Below are 12275 nucleotides of genomic sequence, written 5' to 3' on the forward strand. Positions count from 1 at the left end.
AGATGAACAATTAGACTGACACACATTTTAGCTGAAGTTTTCTGCCCCAGAAGTACATTCCTAACGATGAGCAGGCAGTTTGAGGCCTTGGCAAAACTAAATACGAGTGCTTCTGATTATAGATTTCCTTTTACCTTTTGTGTGTGTGTGTGGTGGCACATGTGGCTGACAAAATATGATGATTCATGCAGTGTCCATAACTAAGTTTCCATGGTGTTCTGTGCATGCTTTTCAGAAAGAACAAAAGCTGTAAATCAGTGATGGTAAGATCAAGCAATTCATTAGAGTTTTTACAGTTGTTTGAGCACACTGCTCTGCTTCTGGCTTCCCCTCTGTATTTTGCTCTTCAAAGACAGCTTGCTAAGCATGTGGGAAAAAAAAGCAGGCAACACTTGAACACATCTTGATACTGCTTTTAAATAAAAGTGTGTTTTGAAGTGTCTAAATCTAGTAAACCCACAGCATTGTCTGGAGCAATCTTTCCAAGAGATTTCTCACAGAGGCTTTAAAGGTATTAATGGTGGAGTATCTTACAATCTCAGTTCAAGAACTTAAGCCTTTAAGAAATTCTCCAGCCCTACTGACATTGTAAAGGTTAGCTATAAATGTTTGTTCTTTTGTTTAGGGGCAGTGTCTGGACCTGTTTTGCTAAGCAGGGACAACGCTTTGTGCTTGAGGGAAATCAAACTCCTAGTGGGATGCTTACTACTGTGCCAGCAGAAATTTGCATCCAGTATTAAATGGAGGAGTTTTCCTTGTCTTGAAACTCATTACATATACTTTACAGAAGTACTTGCCTGTTCCTTTCACCACAGTTTTCTGAGAGTTAGACATGCAAATCAACAATGCTAGGAAGCAAATCTTTGGGCTATCTTCAGGAATTTTGCACTTTTCCAGTTTCCATTCTGAATTTTGTATGATGAATGCAAGTTCAGACTATAAGTAGTTTGTATTCTACATTGGATTAATTCTAAGCATGTTCTGAAGGGAATCAGTAATAGAAATCTTTGTTTTCTTACATCTGTCAGCATCATCTCAATGGAAAATAAGCAGAGCTATGAGCGGTCAGAGATTGTAAAAAGCCTTTTATTATTTTTCCTTCAAAGAGCATATATCTGATAAATGTATCTTATGTCATTCAGTTGTGTGTTTGCATGGAAAGAGGAGTGGATGGGGAAGCTTTTAGCAGTCGCATCAGCTGGTAACTGTTTGTAAATGTTTGATTCACACTTCTCTACCTCCGGCAGACCCTGTTCTAACACCCACAGAAATCAATGGGAGGCTTTGCATAGGTTTTCCTGAGTATGGGATCAGGACAACATTAAAATCTTTCAGAAGTTCCCTCTGTCCCAGGGACAAATCCTTAGTGTGCTAAATCATTAGCTAAAAAAAATGACCAGGCAAAATTTTTGTAACAATTTATTCTGTTAAACTTCTCTATGTGCCCATGAAATGCTTAAATTAACCCATACCGTGCAGTTTAAGAACAACTGTGTGAAATTTTGCATGAGCTTTTTTTGCTGTTTTTCAGTTGCTTATCAAACTTTCAGATAGGGTCGATGGGTTGATCACATTAATGCTTGTGGTTATGTGGTTGGTGGAATGTAACCCTGGTGTCTGGAAGAACCAGAAGAAGCAAACTACTGGCATGAGGTGATCGCCTAGTGTGGTGGCAAGCACTGCTGTAGGCACCTTGACAGATTTTGACTCATCTTACAACTATAATGTTATGTGCTGTTATTAAATCGGAAAAAAGCAAGTGATAGGAGGAACTGGGAATGGTGTTGGATTGTGTGGTTTCTCTCACCTCAACTGTTGCATGGCAAGGGCAAGACCACTAGATGTGACACATGGCCTCCGAAAACATCTAAGGGAGAAGGCAGGCTACGAATACATTAAAGTTAGTAAAATGGACTTGTGTGTGACAGCGAGTGTCTTGTGACAAGGTGGGAGCTGCAGACATAAAGGGAACAGTATTATCTTCATCAGCAGTATGTGACATACTGACTGCATGGGGATTTACAAGTGGGAACTATCTGGTCCACTTCAGATTCTGTGTTTCTCTTTGCACTTCCTCTCTGTACTCATGCTTCCTGACCAGCTGTGCCCTGTCCCGTTGTTGCTGACCTGTGACATGGCAAAGCCTCTGACAGGGCTTTGCAGAGGAGCCAACTGACAGCATTCAGCTTTTAGTAATGTAGTCTCCTGTCCTGTGGGACTGTGCCGAAGACGCTACTCTGAGGTTGGCCATATTGTGCCACAACACAGTGACTGCTAACAGTACAGTTCAGTATGCCAGGTTTCAGTTTGTGGTCTGGTAAAAACGAACTGTTTAGAACCAGAGATAAAGGCCAACTCAAGCATGCAGACTGGGAATGCCTGATGGCTCTGTAAGAACGTTACTAATGCATCTGAACTGGGAAATTAATGAACAGGTTTGCTTCTCAACTACTATGCTGGCACTTAAATTATTGGTCATATTTTGCTTTTACGTTTAAAACCAGAGGATCTTAAGGAATTACTTTCTGTAACAGAACAAAAAGAAAAGCCAGTTACATTGACAAAATTGGAATTTCAGCAGTTTTGCAAAATGCAGGACATTTGTCTATGATAACAGAAGTGCAAGACAAACATGCATCTCTTGCTAAGGCCCAGCCATGCAGTACACACATGGTAAAATTGTGCCTAGACAAAGGCAGACTGCTGTCCAACTGCCTGCTTCCCCTGTTCTTACTGTGAAGAATTTATAAAGTAGTCCTCAGACATTGAACTTTTCCATTAAAAAGCAGCCCCCCAGAGTGTCTGAAAGCCGAATGTGTTGTGCAGGATTCTGGTTGGGATAGAGTTACTTTTCATCCTAGTATGGTGCTATGTTTTGGAATTGTGATGAAAATAGCGTTTTTCATGGTTAAGTTTTTATTTTTCCATTTTTTTCCCTTTTTTTTTTTTTACCCCCCCCCCCCCCCCCCAATTTATTAATCTGTCTTTAGCTCAATCCGTGAGCTTTCTAACTTTTGCTTCTCCAATTCTTTTTTCCCATTGTGCTGCAGGCATGGGGGAGTGAGCGAGGGACTATGTGAGGTTTAGCTGCATATGCATTAAAGCATAACCCCAGTAGATCTTCCTATCTCCAGAATATATGTGCCTGAGAAAATTCATTCTGACCCTCTGGGACCAGCACTACAGCCCTGCCTTAAGAGCAATAGCGAATAGAGAACTGATTGCCACAGCTTCTGGATAGTAACCCTAGAAAATACCACAGTCTCCTAGTTTCTGATATTTCTGTTATACTGACACGATGAGTCTTGGTTGATACCATGTGGAATGAGAATTTCTAACTGATGAGATTCTCCTGCCATCATCACCTATTTATGATCTAATATCTGAAAGTTTCCACTGCAACAGAACATAGATTTTTCCTTTTTGTTGTTGTTGCTTTTTGTTTGTTTGTTTTCAGCTGAGAGCTTTCCAGCTCTTGGCTAGAAAACAAAAATCTATGTGCAGTGAGAGAGTGGACATTTTTCTCTTTTCTAGTCCTACCCAATTCATGTCAGACTTTTCCAGCTCTTTCTCATGTCAGTTCATCTGTGTTTTGCCTAGGACTGTGGTAAGACTCTTCCTCTTCATGCTGCCTATAAGCTTGTGCAAATTTATAACCTGCACCTTTCCTATTGCAAACAACAGGACGGGGACTTCCACCCCCCCACCCCCCCACCCAGTCTAACAGTTCCCCTTCTATAAGAAAACCCCCAGCAGAGGAAAAGCCAAATCTTCTGGTGTCAGCACCCTTCATACATTAAGAAAGACAAACTCAGGAAAGGGTCTGATTAGTGTGTATTGTTTTCTGTCTTCTTTCACTTTGTAGTCTTATATGGTTGACTTCATAATTGCCTTGCCATCCCTGGGACTGGGGCCAAAATGGAATGAATCAGAAAATACTGGAACCATGCATAATGGGTTCCTCGTCAAGCTGCGTTTTGCTAAACTCAGCAAAACCTGAGTGTGCCAGAGAACTGGGGGCTAAATGGGAAGGAAATTGCTAGTGCAGATGTTTAATGTGTGGTTGCAAATAGCAGTCTCCTCCCTTTTGTGTAATTCAGACCATAAAGAATACTAAGGATGCACACCATAGAAGAGCATCTTACTCTTGGGTGAAGCTGGACTCAGGAAGTGTGGTGATGGAGCGATGGTGGAAGTTGTAATTGCTCCATTTTTATTTGAATAAAACCTATTGATCCAGGGAAAAGCATGCCCCAAACCTCAAGAGGAAATACAGAGCTGGCTGTAAATAATTCATAGCATTCAACACTTTCCTTTTCTGTTTCAAGTACTGGGGCCAAATTCATTTCTGATCTGCCTCCAATAGCTCGAAGAGAATTAAACCATTACTATCATTTATTATTTGTGTGTTTGGCACTGTATGAGACACACCAGGAATGAGTCTAGTCCATTATATTTCTGGACAAAAGTTTTCTCCTTGGATTCAAGTGCCTGAAGTTAAGCACTGTCTGTAATATCGCATGCAGAATAAAGTCTTGAGAAGCCTGAGAAATAGCCTTGTTATGTGCTTAGTGCTATATAGAAGAGAATAATTTCAAAGGACATCAGTTTGCAATTGTAGGCCATAATTGAGAATTCTTGTGTTGGTCCCCTGACAACAAAAAAGAGATTTTTCTGGAACAAATTTTCATCAGCAGAGGATTTCTTAGCTATCTCTTTATTTAGCAAGCCATTTTACAGCATGTTAGCATATGCTGAGGTTTGTTGGTCAAAGGGTATTGCTGTTTATCTTCCCCTTCCTTCCCCTGTGCCTTCTGATGAATATGGAGAATGTAGTTGTTCTTGATATTATAAAAGAAAATGTCTGCCTTTGATAAAAGACTTGCTGCAGTCTGCAAATTTGATACAATCTAGTGCAGTCCTCTGCCGTATGCTAAATGCCAGCACAAGCTTCATGGCAAACAGGAGCCCACATCTCCTTCACAGGGGGCTGCATTTTATATGTCCTCAGACAGATGCTATCCAGTGCAGCAGCTGAGTTTCCTTGACTCATTAAGTAAAGAAGTAGAATGTGTATTATGATTTTATCATCCTTTTTTTTTCCTATGCTCAGAATGTTTATGAATATGCAAAATAACTTGTCACCAGTTTTCAGCATTAAATGTCTTTCCACAAAGATCATCTCTAGCCAAAGGCCTTGGCATCCAAACAAGTTGTTTTGTTACAGAGATGATCTCTGTGTGTCCATTTGAAAGTTTAGATTTGTAGAAGAATTTGTTTGAAGAATTTGAAGAATTTGCCAGTTATGAATATTCACAAAAAGCGAGTAGTTGCATTCAGACTCTGACAACAAACACAAAATTAGCCAGATATACATGTTTTTCAGCTGATTTAACACACACTAACAATTTTTTTCTGGGCTTATGTTTCTACAGCCAAAACACCCCAATCCTGACTGGCGCTACTCTGCATCCCTAAGGGCAGGAATGCAAAGGTATGTAGTGTGCTTCTGGGCAAAGGGGAATTCTGTCTTTGGCCTCTGTGAAAAGGACAAAGCTGTCTGGATTCTCTGATGTGCCAGACTGATGATATCTGTACGCTGAGATGGAAAGAAGGTTCTGCTGCTGTCACTTTCAATCTCCAGGTGTTACAAATTTGATCTGACTACATATTCTGCTATTAGTGTACTACCGCAGAGCTGTGCTTTTGTTGTGTTTGCCTCCTTCCTTTTTTATGTTGACTGTCAAGGCATAATTGCTCCAATTATTGAATTATTTAATTGTGATTCTACACTTCTTGTTTACTTTAAAGCTCCCTGTTATCATTAATGTTGATATGCTTCAATAGACTGTCTGCAGCATTGATACGTTTTCCATCTTGCTGTCTCTCGTTACCATAGAAGTATTCAGCTCCTACAGCCCATTTATTACCCACGTGGTACAATCAAGGTTACTACCACAGTTTAAAGGACATTTTAAAGATAAGAAACAGATTTTCAGATAAGGCAAAGTGAAGCTGGGTCCAAATTTCTTTTGACTGAAATTCCTCTGGTGAGCAGTCTCTGCTATAATTTGCTACTCAGTACATCTGGAAAGAATTATAATGAAGCCTTCTTTTTGTAGAGCCTAGATAAAATATATTTGCTTCTATTTCATGAACTGATTAGCAAACTGGTCTTATGTTAAGGTGTAATCTGACATGATTAATAATGCTACCTTACAGATTGAGATGCAAATATAAGGCTGTGATAATTCCTAGTGATACTGCAGGTGCAGGAATTTATACTTTTTCCAAAGCTGTTGATGCAGTGGGGCTGTGGCCATCACCTTTTATCTATTATCCACAGTATTGTAGTCTTAAGGGAGAAGTCCAAAACTCAGATTCTGACTGTCCATCCCTGAGACTGTGCTTCATGTTGATGATGGCAGTCAGGCTGCTGTGTTCTTGCTGTTTATCTGATGGTGTTTTTTTTGGATCTCCAATTGCTTTCTGCAAAAGGAATGAACAGTCTGGGAAGAAGGATCCTGAAACAGGATTTTTCTCACCTACCTAAGTATCTCATTTACAGGTCCATGGATCCAGGTGTGCTCTTGTGTATTCCCAATCTGACCCTGTGGATCCACATTCCTTTTTATACCAAGTTCAAGATTTTGCCTGAAGATACTTGAACGATAAATGAAGAGTCAGAGCTCATATAAAGCAATTTGTCCCACATGCAGGGGAGCTAATGAAGCCTTTCTGAGAAACTGTGTGTTCCTCTGTTCTCTTACATCAGCGGCCCCATCCTTCTCTGAAATCTCAGTATCTAAGCCTGTGCGACCTACCCAACTGATGATTTTCATAAAATGCTCATTTTTTTATAAAACACGTAGAAATTTGGTAACCATATGACCTTTGGCATTTGTCCCATTTAGTTGAAATTGCCCATCAAGGTCAGTTGGAAGTGTAGAATGGAGCTGAGAGGCAGATGAGCAGAGACAGGTTCACAGTCACAGAAATGTGTTTTTCTAATGAATCATACACAGATAAGGGCCTAGTTTTGCCTTAAAAGTAGGAGATTTTTCATTTCCTTCCATATAAGGTGCTGGCTAATATGGAGCACTGATGCTTTCAAAGCCAAGTGCTCACCATGATAAGATTTAATGTGATGCAGTTTCTACATTTGTATTATTTCTCCTTCTGAATTGTTCACAAGAGTAGTGTACTTACAGAAGCTCAGAATTAATTCAAGCAACTTTTTATTGTTTGCTTTAATGTTAATACATTATAACAGCAAAGAAGGTACAACTTCCTTGTTAGCAACTTCCAGCCATTGAAAGCAAAGTGTCCTGGAGGTATGGTTGTTTTTTAAATTATGCCACAACTGTGTTTTTTGATTATTTGTAGCAAGTCAGAACAGCTAGTTCTCCAGTGCGCCAGCAGAATTTGTTAGTGTGATGTAGTACTACAGCAGCACTTGCACAGTGACAAAAAGTTAGGACCTTTGAAGAGTAGCAGGAAAGGAGAATGTTATAAAGCCAGAGGTGTACTGTATAATCTAACCATGCTATATGCTTATTCAGTGCTGTGCATATGGAGGAGGCAGGAATCTTACGTGGAGGGCCAGGAGGGCCTGACCAGCAGTGGCCAACAGTCTCCAGTGCTACTCCCGGTAAGTGTAAAAGTTCAAAATGTATGTGGGGAATTAATGTTAAGTGAAATAGACTTCTTAGTCTTGTTTTTTCTATTGTTTTGTGTCTCAGAGTGAAGTTCATGTAAATTACTTTTTGGAGTCTAAATAGAGTGGAGTAATTAAGCCAAAAAAAAAGTCTTTACTGCCTTATATGAGCTCTGGTGATGAGAGTCTTTGATCCCAGCTCTCACCCTACCTGTGGAGGTTATTGGTTTGTGTGGCCAAAGGTTTTACTTCTGATGTTTGAATTCAGATTCAAAATACCCATGATTAGGTCTAGAGCTGATTGATGTGTCCTCCATTTCAAAAGAACAGCAAAACTGGGTTAGGATCTTATCAATTTTGCCCCATTATTTTTACAAACCCAAGTCAGTTTGAATGCCTCTTATTTTCTGCAGTTAAATTGAATGTTTTTTTGTTTGCTTGTTTGTCTGTTTGTTTTTCAAATTCTTCTTGTACGCATTGAGGGAAATTGAACTCACATTTGTGCTTAAATATAAAAATAAAATGTAATGAACAGTGCATTGAACAGAACCCTACCACCACAAGCAGTTCTACAAGGAGTCTGCAGAGATGCATCGTGAGCTGATTCCTTACATACACTTGCCCCAGCATTCATCATGTAAGTGTAGGCATGGGACACCTTAGCCCATTGCTACAAGACGATACATCAGCTATTTCTTTCTTATCACCTAGGGAAACTTCATTCCCTTACACAAAGTCATTCTGTCCCTGGCGTTCCTGCTCCCAGCCAGTTTAACCCTTTCTGCAATCAGGCCTTCTTGCCCTCCATGTTAGGTCAATCCTTGGTCATGAATCACCATTGCTGAGCAGTTACAGTTTGAATTTCCCTTTCATTTCCTAGCTGTTTTCATTGACTAATACATAAAATTATAATTTTCTTGTCAAAATAAATGACCAAAAATACATGTTAGGATGTAACTTCATTTATTCAGCCACTGACTGATGACTTTACAGCAGTCAATAAGAGCCTAGATTGAGTTAGAAAAAGTATTACCTGTATCTTTGCAGTGCAGGCAATAAAATATTCTCACTTTTTATGTTGGAACAGGAATAATATAGGGATGTACCAGAGCAGCCTGTCAGTGGTGTGAGCAGTGGTTTCAATCATATCCAAAATAAGCTGTCAACTTAGACTTCAAAATACGTTTCAACTGTGAGCTTTGTATGAAAGCTTTGTGATCATTTTGAATCCTCCAGAAATTTAAACAAGGAATGATGAACCTATCACAGAACCAGGTCAAATGCCCAGAAGTGGGTTCTCCAGGAGGAAAGATGTGAGAGCTGTTTTGTTGTTGTTTTTTATTTATTTATTTTCACTGCAAAACTTTCCCCTTGGCTTAAATTGATTTTTAAGGACTGAAGAGCAACTTCAGGATTTGTATTCATATCTACAACATATCCATGCACTAATGATGTCTAGCAAAATCCGTATTGGTATTGCAGAAGGCCTATCTGCAAAAATAGATTCGGAAATCAGATATAATGGGCCCCTAGGCTATAGTTATCTGGTTATCCTGTGGTTTTCCATCTGTTACAGGTTTTGCAGGAAAACACAGCTTGTTCATGTTAAGTAGGGTGTGTAACTGTTTAGTTTACAGTCAGAAATGTCACCACAAGTACACTCCAACCTTTACAGAGGGTTTCCTCAGGCCATCAGCTGTACTAGTCATCCTTCACTGAGTGCTTATTGCATTACCTTATTCCAAGGTCAATATGGATGCAAAAATTCACCCAGATGTTTGCTTGCTGTTAATCAAGATTTCTAATGCAGATTTTCTGAATGTAAATACAAAAGTAGGATGGTCCTACCTTCTGAGGAGGTCTGTTGGCATTTTGGTCACAGTGACCTGTCCACTAACTGCCCCCTGGTTTTCTTTTGTGGTCTTACTGTTTTAGACTCACTTTGGGAACCTGAATATCTCTTAGTCTGAGGAGTAGCACTAACCCTTGGCTCCTGGTGTTCTTTCCCTTCATGACCACATAATAAGGCACTTGTACAATGAATGTACACATGTCACACATGCGTTCATAAGTGTCAGTGGCTGTGAAGAATGGAAAAAAACTCTAAGGCAAGTGAGGGAAGAAGCTGGCAGGAGGCACCGTGGGGCTGGGCAGCAGAAGAGGTGGCAGTCCAAGTGCAAAGGCTATTTACAGTGGTCCTTGGACTGGCATCATAAATCATTGTTTCTCTGTGTTTTTTATTTCTAAGTAATGTGTCCAAACAAGTTGTAAGAAATACCATCAGCCCCTGGAAATATTTTTGCCATACAGAAAAACATGACTAATTAAAATGGCTTTATAGAGTATCCACACAAATTACAACTCCCTTTTAATCCAGTTTTTGTGAATCAGGTTCCTTGTGAAAGAGTATCTTTTTCTGCACAACAGACTCTCTTCTTTCGTCTTTGTCTGTTCCCAAGAGATTACTGACCCTGACATAACAATAATTAGCCATTTTTTAGCAAGTTTAAAGTAGTATCCTTCTCTACTCTTCGTAAGCAAAAGCTACAAGTATCCCTGGTCCTTCATAGCAAACAGATGATTCATAGGGAAAGCTCACTTAGGATTAATAAAAATTACTAAGTTAATTCATAGTTTGAGTACACGATCATGCATCACATTTTCAGCAATTTACTACACTGTTTTAGAATCCCATCTGCAGTTTCCCACAAATACTTCTTTCAATACTCTTTTTTTTTTTTTAACTGCTTAGGTTCAAGACTTGTGATATTTTTCGTTAGGTTATCATACACAACAGATGCAAAGATGTAACTCATTCTGATCAATTACACTTGATTGAGCCAACAAATAAATTTGCTCCTGAAACATCATTTGAATAAGTGGAGTACACCTGTGTCCAGATAAGCTGCTAGATAAGCTATTTATTATCTCTCTTACCATCAGCATATAGTGGCAGCTGCAGGTCTTGGCTTCTAATTACTATAAACCACGTCCACGCCTGTTCTGTGCATACATGTTCCATGCAGTTGTTTTAGTCAATTGATTAATCTCAATCAGGTTGTCACTAAACCATTAATTATTTAACAATCCACAATAGTCATGGAGAAGATGCCTCACAGACACACTTTCAGAGAGTTAATCAATGAGAGCATTCAAAGATGATGTCATTGAAATGCTTTAAGAAGGATGAACAAGTCAAGCGTTAAATCAGTAAATCCTTAATTCCCAAGATACCGCTGCACTCAAACATCACATGATCTTTCAGCAAATATGTTATTCAAACAAAACCAGGTCCTCATTTGCATGGACAGCACACTTATTGACTTTATGGCATATTACACTCATGCAGGGGATAGCAAATCTTGATTTAGTATTTTTTAATTGTCTTTACATTTTCTTATGCATTAATCCAATGGTTTGTAGATTTGTGGTCAGGATTCTTCACAATGAGGTGGGACAAGAAGGCTCAAAATCTCCCTAGGTGAAAGATAGCATTGGGTTTAGCTCCTTGTGGCATCTCATTTGGGCCCCACAAGCAACACAGTAAGCCTATGAAACACAGACAGATTTCTGTCTTCTGTTCTATGTCCTTTGACAGATTTGGCAATTATATCAGACTTTTTACAGGTGGTCGCTAATCTGAGTGAACTTTATTTTCTGGATGCCTGGCTCTGAATAACTGGAGCCTGATGTCTGGAGATGATGGAAGCTTGTAATATAAAGTAAGGTGAACAGGAACTTTGCTCTAAAGGTATAACGCTGCAGATTTCTGAAGAAGTCAGACCTATGCATAATTCAGAGCTCAGACTTAATGGCCATAGGCAAATCTGTGTGTATTTCTCTGTGCTCCATACTCTAATCTGTAAAACAGAATTGGTAATACGAGTTGCTTTACAAAAACAGTCTAAAGATGCATTAACAGCACACATAAGACTCAGGAGAATGATAAGGTTTTGCAATGAAAAATAGCCAGGAGGAATTTTAAATCCTCTGTTCAATGTGGGCTTTGTATATGTGCAGTAAATAAGACACTGGACCACACACTGCATATATTGGGGAGAGGAGGGAGGAAGACTTTCAGTCAGAGAATGGTGTGAACAGAAGACAAATGGACCTCGTGGAAGAAAAAAAAATAAAAAAGAAAAGCAACTGAAATTTGTAAGCATGGAGCTGAAGACCGTGAGTCTTACTGGAATCTCTGAAGTCCATGACAAACAGCCCACTGACTTTTCAAGGAAGTTATGATTTTGGTGTCTGTCCTTATGAGTATGTGCAAGGGAGTAAATTAAGTTGCATAAGCAAATGCAATCTTAAGATTTGTCAATTTTATGCTTCTGATTTTGCAGTGGACACATGCTTCTAATTTCTGTCATTTTTGTTTCCTTTTCTAAGGTAATAAGCTGGGCAAGGGGGTGGTAACCTTGTTTTTTAAAGTACTCTTATGAAGAAAAAAAAAGAATTTATATTGCATTGGAATCTACTGACCTCAACATGGCAGTCTTCCGTGCTTGGTGCACATTTTTATTCCTTGAACTGGCCAAGTAAACAGCAGTAGTGGTACTGGCTGCTGTTCCGTGACACAAATAAAAAGGAGAGTGAGAAAGGTTAGCTGTGGGTT

General features: G+C 39.4%; 1 protein-coding gene across 6 annotated transcripts in view; it reads left to right on the forward strand.

Annotated features, from left to right (window-relative positions):
- LOC106049464 (protocadherin alpha-C2-like) overlaps nt 1-12275 on the forward strand; it is a 110371-nt gene that overhangs the window by 65943 nt on the left and 32153 nt on the right. For all 6 annotated transcript variants that reach the window (XM_066977208.1, XM_066977207.1, XM_048055120.2 and 3 more), the window contains 2 exons: nt 5436-5494; nt 7563-7651. In XM_066977208.1, the coding sequence (XP_066833309.1) occupies nt 5436-5494; nt 7563-7651 (148 nt within the window). The remainder of the gene's footprint in view (nt 1-5435; nt 5495-7562; nt 7652-12275) is intronic.

This window comes from Anser cygnoides, chromosome 14 (assembly GCF_040182565.1).
Source record: "Anser cygnoides isolate HZ-2024a breed goose chromosome 14, Taihu_goose_T2T_genome, whole genome shotgun sequence".
Lineage (NCBI taxonomy): Eukaryota > Metazoa > Chordata > Aves > Anseriformes > Anatidae > Anser > Anser cygnoides.